General features: G+C 45.8%; 1 protein-coding gene across 2 annotated transcripts in view; it reads left to right on the forward strand.

Annotated features, from left to right (window-relative positions):
* Rtn4ip1 (reticulon 4 interacting protein 1) overlaps window positions 1-12,369 on the forward strand; it is a 47,130-nt gene that overhangs the window by 16,264 nt on the left and 18,497 nt on the right. For both annotated transcript variants that reach the window (XM_052751560.1, XM_052751561.1), the window contains exons 5-6: window positions 331-379; window positions 6,421-6,557. In XM_052751560.1, the coding sequence (XP_052607520.1) occupies window positions 331-379; window positions 6,421-6,557 (186 nt within the window). The remainder of the gene's footprint in view (window positions 1-330; window positions 380-6,420; window positions 6,558-12,369) is intronic.

A 12,369-nucleotide genomic window follows, 5' to 3' on the forward strand; every position in this document is an offset into this window, starting at 1 on the left:
CTGAGCGAGCCGCATTAACAAGCACCTCAGGTTTCCTCCTTCCAGAGGAAGGTCGTGACTTCAGCCTAGAGAAACTGTCGAACGGAGTTTCAAAGTGCCATCCGAACTGCAGTCAAAGGAAGTTGTTAGGTGCTTATGTTTGCAGCTTGTATAATGTTTCATTTCAAGCATCTGAATCTTCCTGGTGAAGTCTGTGTAATTCAGTCTTGGAAAGGTGAAAGACTGCTTTGCTCTGGGGAGGGATTGTCACTGAGGGGTTCTTCTTTTCAGCGTTCTGCGTGGCAGGCCTGTCTGCAGAGTCTCACTCCTGTGTTCTGTCTTCCATTGCAGTGCGTTAATCTTGGGGGCCTCGGGTGGAGTTGGCACGTTTGCGATACAGGTAAAAGACTTTCTTAATCCTGTGACTGGGAAGACCTTTGTCTCTGTGAATTTATAGATCAGCTTTCCTTCAAAGCTGGGGCCAGTGAACTGGTTCATTTGTCAGCTTGAAACCAGCTGTGGTTACCTGGGAAAAGGGGACTTCAGTAAGGAATGGCCTCCAGCAAACAGGCTTGTGGGCCTGGCTGTGAGCGTTGTCTTGATTCATGTTTGATGGAGGAGGGCCCAGCTCAGTGTGGGCGGTGCCACCCCTGGGCTGGTGGTCCCGGGTTGTAGAGGAAAGCAGGCTGAGCATGCCGTGGAGAACAAGCCAGTGAGCAGCACCCCTCCCTGGCCTCTGCATCAGCTCCTGCCTGGAGTTCCTGCCTGACTTCCTTGATGATGGAGTGCAGTCTGTAAGCTGAAATACTTTACTTCCCAAATTGGTTTTGGTCAGTGTTTTCTCACAGTGAAAGAAAAATAGGGTGTCTAGGACATGCCTTTTAGTTTCAGTGACCCAAACGGATATGTTCTAATACAAAGGGAACCTTAACCTTTCCAGTTGTTTAGTGTGGAAAAGTTGAATGTGTGGAGGAAGACCATGGTGGTGGTTGTAGTTAAAGGTTTACGGTTTAGCAGTAAACAACATTGCCAAAAGAGGGAGGGAGGGAGGGAGGGAGGGAGGGAGGGAGGGAGGGAGGGAGAGAGCGAGTGAGAGAAAAAAAAACACAACAAGAACACAGTGGAAAAAATTAACTATTCAGAGACAAATCTATACATGTGTGGTCAGTTTTTTGTGTGTCTACGTGAATGTGTGGCATGTGTGTGCAGAGGCAAGAAGAGGGTGTTGGATCCCCTGAAGCTGGAGTTGTAGTGGTTATGAGCTGGTAACTGATGTAGGCTCCTGTGGGAGAGCAGCTATCACTCCAGCCCCATCATTTCATTGTTAACAAGGATGCAAAACGGTTAAGTGAGGGGAAAATGTCCTGCCAACAGATGATGAGACAACTTGATGTCCACCTACAAAAGAAGGGAATTGAACCCTTACCTATAAGATACACAGAAATAATTCAAGGTGAGTCAGAGAGTTAAACATAAGAGCACTGACCATAAAACTCTCAGAAGAAACCAGCTATAAATAATCATCCCCTTAGATTTGGCAGCAGATTCTTAGATGTGACACTAAAAACATAAACAATAGACTTAAAAAGCAAGTAAGTTGTATTTTACCAAGTTAAAAATCTTGATACGGGCTGGAGAGATGGCTCAATGGTTAAGAGCACTAGCTGTTCTTCCAAAGGTCCTGAGTTCAATTCCCAGCAACCACATGGTGGCTCACAACCATCTGTAATGAGATCTGGTGCCCTCTTCTGGCCTGCAAGCATATATGCAGACAGAACACTGTATACATAATAAATAAATAACCTTAAAAAAAAAAAGAGGGAAAAATCTTGATACATCGAAGGTCACTATTAAGGAGATTTAAAAAACAACCAATATGTCTCAGTTACTTTCCTTGTAGCTGTGACAAAATGTGTGAAAAAAGTGCTTTAAGAGGAAAGGGAAGTCAGGCAGCAGGATCTGGGGACAGCTGTTCACTTGGGGGCAGCAGGATCTGGGGACAGCTGGTCACTTGGGGGCAGCAGGATCTGGGGACAGCTGGTCACTTGGGGGCAGCAGGATCTGGAGGACCTGTAGTCAGGAAGCAGAGCACCATGAGTGCTGGTGCTCACCTGGCTTCCTCCTTTTGACACAGTCTGGGACCCTGGCCCGGGAACCAGCATCACCACATTAAGGTGGGTCTCTCCACCTCAGCTAACCTAGATTGTCCCTCACAGCGGTGCTCACAGGCTTGTCTCCTGGGGGAGTCTAGATCCTACAGATTGGCAGTCAGTATTAACTGTCACACCACGGGGGAGTATTTATAAGTTGTCAATTTGATAAGGGTCTGATCTCCATGCTACATAAAGAAGTCATACCTACACAACAGAAAGACAACATCATTTTCAAAACAGAAAGATGCCAAGCATGGTGGCAAAACTTGCGACCCCGGCACTTGGAAGGCTGAGGCAGGAGGATCTTTAGTTTGAGGTCAACCAAGTGTATATAATGAGATCCTGAATTAAGGAAACACAATAAAACACATTGTTTTGTACAATCAATATACACCAATAAAAAACATGGGAAAAACTCAAAATATGCTGTTTTTGAAAGATCATATATAAGTTCATGGGAAGATGCTGAACATCATTCTTCCTTAGGGAAATAGAAGTCTGAACCACAACAAGTCACCATGCCACGCCTAAGGGTGTCATAATAAATGAAATAAAAACACGTTGGCAAGGGGGCAGAGAACCAAACTGATGTCGCTGTTGCTGCTGCTGCTGCTGTATACCCGAGACGATCTGCCTACTAAAAGCCAAGGTTTAACTTATCATTTGGAGGTTTTAGTCCATGATTCTCTATACCACCGAGCTACACCTCTAGTGCTTCTGGGTTTAGTTGTGAGTGATAGTCACTCATTGAAATTGTAGTTATGAGTAAGAGTGTGAGAAGTAGCTGGCCTCCCTCCGCACCTGCACACATAGCACACACTCACTCAGACACACGTGTATATACATTTTAAAAATATTTTAAAACTTTCTGTTGTGATATGTAACTCAAAAAAGTACATGTGACATAAATGTGTGGTTTAACAAATTCTCACGGAGCGAACATCACAGGCATGAGTCGTATTCTAATTGTTAAATATTTTGGAGATGGTGCAGGGGTTGAACTCAGCCTCTTACATGCCAGCCTACGCCTCCAGGGCTCTTAGTGGCCAGCCCTGGCTCTCCCAGTTGAGTAGTGGTTATCAGTAAGAGCTCAGGAGTGTATGAATGTGTGAACTGTCTCTTGCTGTATCGCTTCTCACTGAAAGAATGCAAAGCCTGTAGAGAAATGGGCAGTTACAGGGTTCACATGTGAGCGTGCCTAGTTTCACAATGGCAGGGGTACGTCAAACCTTTAGGTCAGTGTCGGAGTCGGGAGCCATCTTAGAGAAACTGCAGTAATTTTCTGTAATGATGATAGTAGATTGAATCCATATAAAGATTTAAATCCATGAGTTTCTTGGTGATGTACTTTTTTGAAAAGTGATTACTTTTGGAAGGTTATGAGGAACAAGCTATTGTATTATAAATTGATAAAGGGAAATAATTAAATATTCCTGCATTGTCCCCCACCTTGTGCTTGTTAGGGAAGTGATCTGTCACGTATGTGCAGCCCCAGCTTTTGTCCAGCCAGTTTTTTATTTTTATTTTATCTGTTTTTCGAGACAGGGTTTCTCTGTGTAGCCCTGCTGTCCTGAATCTCGCTCTGTAGACCAGGCTGGCCTGAACCCAGAGATCCGCTGTCCTACCGGTTTTTAATGAACTGTCTGACTGAACAAACCATCTAGTATTTGAAGGGAGATATTTATTAATTACGACTACTGAATGAAAAGCAATAGAACTGGAACATTACTACTTTGCAGCCACCAGTGGACAGGCCTGAGGCCTGAGCATTGACAGCTGGTGTCCTCTAGCTTTGGGAGACGCTCTCGATGGTTTTCTAAAGAGACTGAAGCCCAGCCTGACCCGGCCTTACAGCCATCTCCTACACAGCAACATGCAGAAGTGGCCCCTGTGCAAACAAGTTCCAAACTAGGGGCAAGTCTGCAGGTCGTGTGGCCTGGGTTCTTCCACAGATAAATCGTAGGAGAGCAGAGGGATAGAACAGCAGCCTGTGATTTAGAGGAGCCCCCCCCCCCCCCATATTTAAAAAATGAGCACAACCAAAATAATAGTGCCTGAGGAATGCATATTTGGATGACAGTTTTTTTAATGTCAGGAATTGATTACTGTAAAAATCAAGATAATGGTGACTTAAGGAGGAGGTGGTTGAGAGAGGGGCTTGTGTTGAGACAGGATGAAAAGAAGAACCTCTGAATGGTTACAGGTATTCTGTTTCTTTATCTGAGTGGTTCTGCCTTCTAGGTGCTTCCTGTATTTGCACTTTATTTTATGTGAAAACTTCTTCACTAAACTTTTTAGTCATAGTCAAAGATAACTAGACAGTTCTAAGTGGGTCGGGAAAAGCTAGACATTAAGAGGAAAACAGCTGAAGTGTTTGTCACATGATAGATTCTTCCTGAGGACTTAGGAGCTGGAGGGGTGGCTCAGTGGTCAGGAGGTGGAGGGGTGGTTCAGTGGTCAGGAGCAGGAGGGGTGGTTCAGTGGTCAGGAGCTGGAGGGGTGGCTCAGTGGTCAGGAGGTGGAGGGGTGGCTCAGTGGTCAGGAGCAGGAGGGGTGGCTCAGTGGTCAGGAGCTGGAGGGGTGGTTCAGTGGTCAGGAGCAGGAGGGATGGCTCAGTGGTCAGGAGCTGGAGGGGTAGTTCAGTGGTCAGGAGCAGGAGGGGTGGTTCAGTGGTCAGGAGCAGGAGGGGTGGTTCAGTAGTCAGGAGCTGGAGGGGTGGTTCAGTGGTCAGGAGCAGGAGGGGTGGTTCAGTGGTCAGGAGCTGGAGGGGTGGTTCAGTGGTCAAGAGCAGGAGGGGTGGTTCAGTGGTCAGGAGCACTGGTTACTCTTAAGAGACTGGGGTTTGGTTACCTGCACCTTCATGGCAGCTCGAAACTGTCTTGTGGTCCAGTGTCCCCATCTGGCCTCTGTGGGGAACAGGCATGCTTGTGGTACACACACACACACACACACACACACACACACACACACACACACACACACGGAGCAGACACTCATATACATAAAACAAATTTAAATCTCTAAAGAAAAGCATGTAAAGATGCAGGTCTTTAGCACGCTATTTTCTTTCCTCAATAATGTCTTGATATATTCTGGGGAAAAGATGGTCATCTTAGATTCCACCCTGTGACTTTGACTCAGGACTTGCTGTTGAAACAGTATCTTCCGTTACTCCAGAGTCCCTGTCTGTGGCCACAAACCTAATAAACTATGTTATCCTTCCTCAGTGGTTCAATTTCCTCAGATTTTCAGGTTATATGAATCATTGGGAAATATTTGTTTTTGTTTTGAGTTGGGTCCCGTGCATCATAGACTGACCTTGAATACTGTATGGCTGAGAGTGACCTTGAGTTCCTGATCCTTTGGCTCTATGGCCCAAAGTGCTGGGATTACATGTGTGTGTCACCGTGCTTGGTTTGGTCTATATCAATTCAAATTTCTTGATAAATTTGAAGTATCTTGCCTGATACTAAACTGGAAATGGTCCCCTTCTAATCTGTGAAGTTGACATTTTAGAAGAAGTATATCAGGTTTGGAGGGGGATTTCAGATGCTAAACCTGCATAACATTAGAATTATGGGCTTTTATTAAGTCTAATTTTAAATATGTTACTTGTGTTTTAAAACCAAGAGACCATTTATCTAGGGCCTTCTTACTCCAAAGGAGAGGACCCAGTTCATGTTCTAAAACTCAAATGTACATATTTATTGTCTTAATAACCTTGTATCTAAGAGATAGATAGGCTGTTTATCTTAGGCAGAGATAGGACTTTAGGCTGCTGGGATCTGAAGTTGGGTTCTCGAGCTTGCCTGGCAGGCACTCTGCCTATCTGCCCGTCACCCCAGGAACTTGGACGCACTGCCTGATTCAAGAGATTCTGGAGATGCAAAGGAAGAGGTGTTGCTTTTTATGTTCCGGGTGCTTTGTCATAGTTCATTGCCTGAGGATGCAGAAAGTTTTTCTTTTCTCTGCTGTTTGCCCTTTGTCATTAAAGGTGAAAAATTTGAGCTGTGACTCTCCTGGATTTTCTGGTCCTGGTGGGGCACTGCAGAAACTTCAAGACAGAAAGGTGGTCTTGCCTATGGGAGATGAGAGCTATTTTCTTGACAAACAAGTTTTATCATTTTAACCAGGTCTGATAGGTAGCCTTCTACAGTTCTTGGTAAGATGAGGACTTGAAAGTTCTCTAGAGATTACTCTGATAGGTGTACACCTGGCACCAACTTTTTCTTTTTAAAAAAAACTGCAATTTCTTCACTCTCTCCTCCTCTTTCCCTCCCCTTGGCAGATAATGAAAGCGTGGGGTGCTCATGTGACAGCAGTTTGCTCTCAAGATGCCAGTGAACTTGTAAGGAAGCTTGGAGCAGATGAAGTCATTGACTACACGTTGGGAAGTGTGGAAGAGCAATTGAAGTCCTTCAAACTGTAAGTGGTAGAACAATGCTCCTGTTGTGGGGAGGGCACAAGGACAGTTGAGTGTGCAGATCTGAGGTGGTTTGGGGGCTTCACAGTCTTGCTGGAATCTTCTAAAGACTAAAACATTCCTGGTCATTTGGATTCATTTCTACATGGTATGTACTTTGGAAGTCATTTTTTATACATGGTCCGATGCTTTTAAGACAACAAGATTGGAAAGTGTATTCCTTCTGTGACATCATCGCAGGAAGAATAGAGAAAAGGGTATGAAACCACATGATTACTCCTACACACATTTCAGTGTTTGGATTCACTAAGGCATAAGAAAACACAGTGTAAGAGTAAATGCTGGCAGGGAGCAGTGTGGATACACAGAATGCCTGAAAGCCAGCCTGTGGCTTGGCCTACAGTACCAGATAGGACTGGCTGGGGGATTCTCTCAAGCCCCGTTGCTCTTGCCTGTGGCCTGTCTGTTAATTTGATCTTCATTGGCTGAGGCAAAAGTGGAGCTGAAAGTGCAGTGCACAAGTATTTGGCTACAATTTTTCTTTTTTAAAATCCATGTTCAGAAGCCAGTTCTTCTTGGCCACACTGCGGAGCTGTGTAACGTTGAAGGCTGCAAGTACAACAGGGCTCTCTGTGCAGTGCTCCCAGGAGCAGCCAGCCAAAGCCTGTGTGTTCTGCCCTTTATGACGCTTCAGCTCTCATCAGGCACTGTTCTAGACACCGGATGCTGCTGAACCAGACACATTTCCTCCTTTGTAGATCTCACATTCCATGATATTCCAAGGACTACTGCCTAGTGCTTGTCCTAGTCAGGATTACTACTGCTGAGACGAAACACCATGACCAAAGCAACTTGGGGAGGAAAGGGTTTATTTGGCTTATGCTACCATGTTACTGTTCTTCATCAAAGGAAGTCAGGACAGGAACTCAAACAGGGCAGGAACCGGGAGGCAGAGGTCATGGAGGAGCGCTGCTTATTGGCTTACTCCCCATGGCTTGCTCAGCCTGCTTTCTCACAGAACCCAGAACCACCAGTCCAGGGATGGCACCACTCACAATGGACTGGGCCCTCCCCATCAGTCAGTAATTAAGAAAATGCCTACAGCCAGATCTTCTAGGCGTTTCCTCTGTTAAGCCTCTCTCCTCTCTGATTACTCTAGCTTGTGTCAAGTTAACATAAAACTAGCCAGCACAACTGACCCCTTGTCAGCTTGACACACAAACACATCACTGTTAAGACATAACCTTTCCTTTCTTGTTTGCCCCAATGTTAGTCATTATTATTCGGCGCTGTTTACCTTTTGAGAAAAGCCACAAGGCACAACAAAACCCACTATAAGAGTTTACTAAAGGAAAGAGAACGGGGGAGTGCTTGGGCCTCTGAGAAATGGTGCAGGGAGAGAGGGGAAGAAGAAGAGGGGGAGGAGTCTGTGACCTGTTTTTTTATGGATTCCCCCACACATGCACATACGGGCTTACATAGCTACGCCATGCATGCGCATAGATTTCATGATGACGCTGCATGCAAATTACGTGACCATGCAGCACACGGATTACATAATACATAAGTTCCTGGGATAACTAAGCCTCTTGCTTGGCTACTGGACAGCGCATGTGTGGTCATGTAGCTGGGGGAGTGGCCAGGAATTCCAACACCCAAGATCACACGTTAATAAAGATATCACAATATAAAACACTTCACAAACTTCATTAAAAAGTCCCATGGCCTTACAAATTCAAGCATTTCAGAAGTTGTCTCTTTAAAAATAATCTAGTCTTTTTTAAATCTAAAGTCTGTCAAAGTTCAAAACCTCTCTCAAGTTTAAAGTCTCTCTACTGTGGGCTCCTATAAAATAAAAAATAAATGAAATATATTTTCTTACTTCAAGAGGGGAGAACCAGACAGAGCATAGTCACAGTCTGAACAAAGCACAACCAAACTCCAGCAGTGTAAATAACTCATTGTCCAATATCTGGATTCACCCACGACCTTCTGGGCTCCTTCAAGGGGCTTGGGTCACTTCCCTGGCTCCACCCTCTGCAGCGCACACACTTGTCTTCTAAGCTGGAGCAGGCTCCACTCCACCACTGCTGCTCTTCTTGGTGGTCATCCCATGTACTGGCATCTCCAAAATGCTGGGGTCTTCTGCTGCAACTGGGCTGCACTTTCACCAGTAGCCTCTCACAGGCTCTCTTCCTGGTGCCAAGACTTCTTCAATCCTGGGCCTTCAGCTGCCATTGAGGCTGCATCTTCACCAATGGCCTCTGAACATGTTAAGCATCAGCTGCTCTCCATGACCCCTTCCTGCTTTCAAAACCAGTGCCACTTGGGTGACTCCTACACATTACCAAGTTTGGCTGCCAGTGTGAGATACAAGCTTGGCCACCTCTGGAACACAGCTTCTGTGTACTGACTCTCAGGGAGCACTTCCCAGAAGCATTCACCCCAATGATTCTGGTCTCTTCTTAATCACCACTAATTTCTTAGCTCCAGCTGACCAGCATCAATTGTCCTACCAACAAAAAGGTTTTACTTCAATGGTTCTGGTCTCTTGTTAGTCACAGCTGATTCTTCAGCTTCAGCTAACCAGAACCACGGGTTCTCAATTCAAACTGGTGACTGGCCTTGATAGTTTTTAAGGGACTCTCAAACTTCCCTCTAGAACTTCACAAGCCAGGGCCCCATGGTCTTCATTGCTCTCAAAATTCTTTGCTTGTAAGATCCCATGTAACAGCTCACCAGGCTCTCAATGGCTTTTCTCACTCAAATTTCCAAAGTTCTTCTACAATCCTCCCAAAAACAACATGGTCAGGTCTGTCACAGCAACACCCCACTCTCCTGGTACTAATTTCTGCCTTAGTTGGGAATACTATTATTGTAATGAAACACCATGATCAAAAGCAACTTGGGGAGAGAAGGGTATATTTGGCTTGTACTTCCACATCACTGTTCATCATGAAATTAAGTCAGGACAAGAACTCAAACAGGGCAGGAGCTGAGGCAGAGGTCATGGAGGGTGCTGCTTACTGTTGCTGTTTGTTTTTTTAGCTCTTTTGGGGGACCCACCACCCAGCTCCCAAATAAATCCCACACAGAGGTTTATTCTTACATATGAATGCCCAGCCTTAGCTTGGCTTAGTTTCTGACCAGCTTTCCTTAACTTATCCCGTCTACCTTTTGCCCCTGGACTTTTCCGGTTCTCTTACTTCTGTACATCTTACTCTTACTCCGTGGCTTGCTGTGTAGCCGAGTGGCTGGCCCTGGAGTCCTCCTCCTCTGGCTGCTAGCCTTTTTTTTTTTTTCTTTTTTTTGCTACTGGCCTTCTTTATCAGACCATCAGGTGTTTTAGACAGGCACAGTAACACAGCTCCACAGAGTTAAACAAATGCAACATAAACAAAAGTAACACACCTTCAAATATTCTACTACAGCTTACTGGCTTGTCTTCGTGGCTTGCTCGGCCTCCTTTTTTACAGAACCCAGGACCACCAGACCAGGGGTGGCCCCAGCCAGCAGTGGGCTAGTTCCTTCCACATCAGTCACTAATTAAGAAGATGCCCTACAGTGTAGACACATTTCTAAACGGTCTTATTAAATAAGAAACACGGAGCCAAATACAGAGGTACAGCCTAAGAGATCAGAGCAAGAGCCATGACTCCCTCCCTTCAGCTCACCACTTACTGTCGTCCTTCCCCTGAGAGAGAGACCTTCTTCCTGTGCCTTGTGTTTTATTGTTTTCCTGTTCTGCCTTCTCATTGACTCTAAGCCCAGCCACATGACTTCCACATCACTGCCTGTCTATACAGACCTCCTGGTCTCTATGGTTGGGACTGGGATTAAAGACTCAAGGGTCACCACGCTTGGCTGTATCCTTGACCACACAGAGACTCTGCGTGCCATATGATCAGATTAAGGGCGTGGGCTACCAACACCTGACTTCTATTCCTGGCTCTCCACTAGTGACCTCTGATCTCCAGGCAAACTTTGTTTATTAACATACAAATAAAATCACATTTCAGCACAATTAAAATATCACCACACTACAGCTGGATCTTACGGAGGCATTTTCTCAACTGAGGCTCCCTCCTCTCTGATGACTCTAGCCTGTGTCTATCCAGCACAGTGCTCTATGGAACACTGGAGCAGGGAAAGGAGAACAGTTGACTGGGAGGGGGTGGTCGAGGATGAGATATTAAAAGTCAGAGGCTTCAGCTGGTCTTGTTCCTAGCTGTATGTCTCCACCCAATGCAATAGTATTTGATGTGTGTGTGTGTGTGTGTGTGTGTGTGTTCGTGCACATGCACAGACACTCATGGGTTCATGTGCCTACGTAAGTGGAGGCCAAAGGAGGGTATCATATAGTTCCCTCTGTCACTCTCTATCTGTTCCTTTGAGGCAGGATCTCTCCCTGAATCTGGGATTCATGTTTTCTTATCTAGCTGTAAGCTAGCAAGCACTCTTAACTGCCAGACCATCTCTCAAGCTCCTGGTTTAATTATTGGGGGAATCCAGAAGAACAATTGTTCTCATTTGATGTAAAAACACATGCAAATTTCCTGTGTCAAGAACATATTTGATGTGATTGAGAATTCGGGGCTAAGTATCTGAGTGTCAAGGTCTGTGCTTCTGTAGGGTGCTGGAAGGTGAAGACATGACAGGTCTCCAAGATCTGCCTTCTGGATAGTGGTAGTTTGAATTGATCTCACATTTTCTGCTGTTGGGAAGAGCAGCATGACACAAAGTGTTACACTCTGAGGGGAAGGCTTCCCCCAGGAGGTGTTACACTCTGAGGGGAAAGGCTTCCCCAGTGGAGGTGTTACACTCTGAGGGGAAAGGCTTCCCCAATGGAGGTGTTACATCTCTTAGGGGAAAGTTATCCTGGCAGTCGGGAGCCAAGGAGTACCACAAATACAGCACACAACAAACCTCACATAAGAGATTTATTGGGAGGGAAAACCCAGGAAGGTGGCTGCTTCTGCTGAGGCAAGAAGCAGCAGAGAACGGAACAGAAGACAGGTTTATATAGGGTTTCTTGGAGATAGTGGTGGAGCTTTCCAGAATGGGGATTGGTGGGATTTCAAGTCCTGAGCTTTTTTACTTTGTACAGCGGAGCTTGGCCACCTGCATCTGGAAGGGCTGGGTCCAGCCATTGTGTCTGTTAGAGTGTCCTGTAGGCAAGGCCTGGTGGTTGGAGGTCCTCAGGGGCGGGGCCTGGCCACTTGCTGGACTTACAGAAAGGCCAACACCAACCCCTTCTCCTCTATTGACCTTCAGTAGCATACGTGTTTGTCATTTGTTTACAGAGGAGAACCTGACAGCTGAAAGGCTGAAGGACACTCAGTCTGTCTCCTCATGTCAGTGTGACCATTCCCTCAGCTTCTCTGGCAAATAAATGCTCTTGCCTTCTTGACTTGTACTCTTCCAGTAGGGGGCTTTCCTTTCCTCCCTCTCTCCCTCTGTCCTTCTCTCCTTCCACTCTCTTCCTCTTCCTTCAACAGTGTTTTGCTTTTCTATTGCTCTGAAGAGACACCATGAGCAAGGCAACTTATAAAAAAAAGAAAGCATTTAATTGAGGGCTTGCTTACAGTTTCAGAGGGTGAGTTCATAACCATCCTGGTGGGAAACGTGGCAGCAGGCAGGTAGGTGTGGCACTGGGGCAGTAGCTGAGAGCTAACATGTTGAGAGAGAGAGAAAGGAGAGAGAGTGTATCTATTGACTGGGAATGGCATGGGCTTTTGGAACCTTAAAGCCTATCCCAGTGACACATGTCCTCTAACAAAGCCACATCTCCTAATCGTTCCCAAACTGTTCCAC

This window comes from Peromyscus californicus, unplaced genomic scaffold, assembly GCF_007827085.1.
Source record: "Peromyscus californicus insignis strain IS unplaced genomic scaffold, ASM782708v3 Scaffold_22__1_contigs__length_63687245, whole genome shotgun sequence".
Lineage (NCBI taxonomy): Eukaryota > Metazoa > Chordata > Mammalia > Rodentia > Cricetidae > Peromyscus > Peromyscus californicus.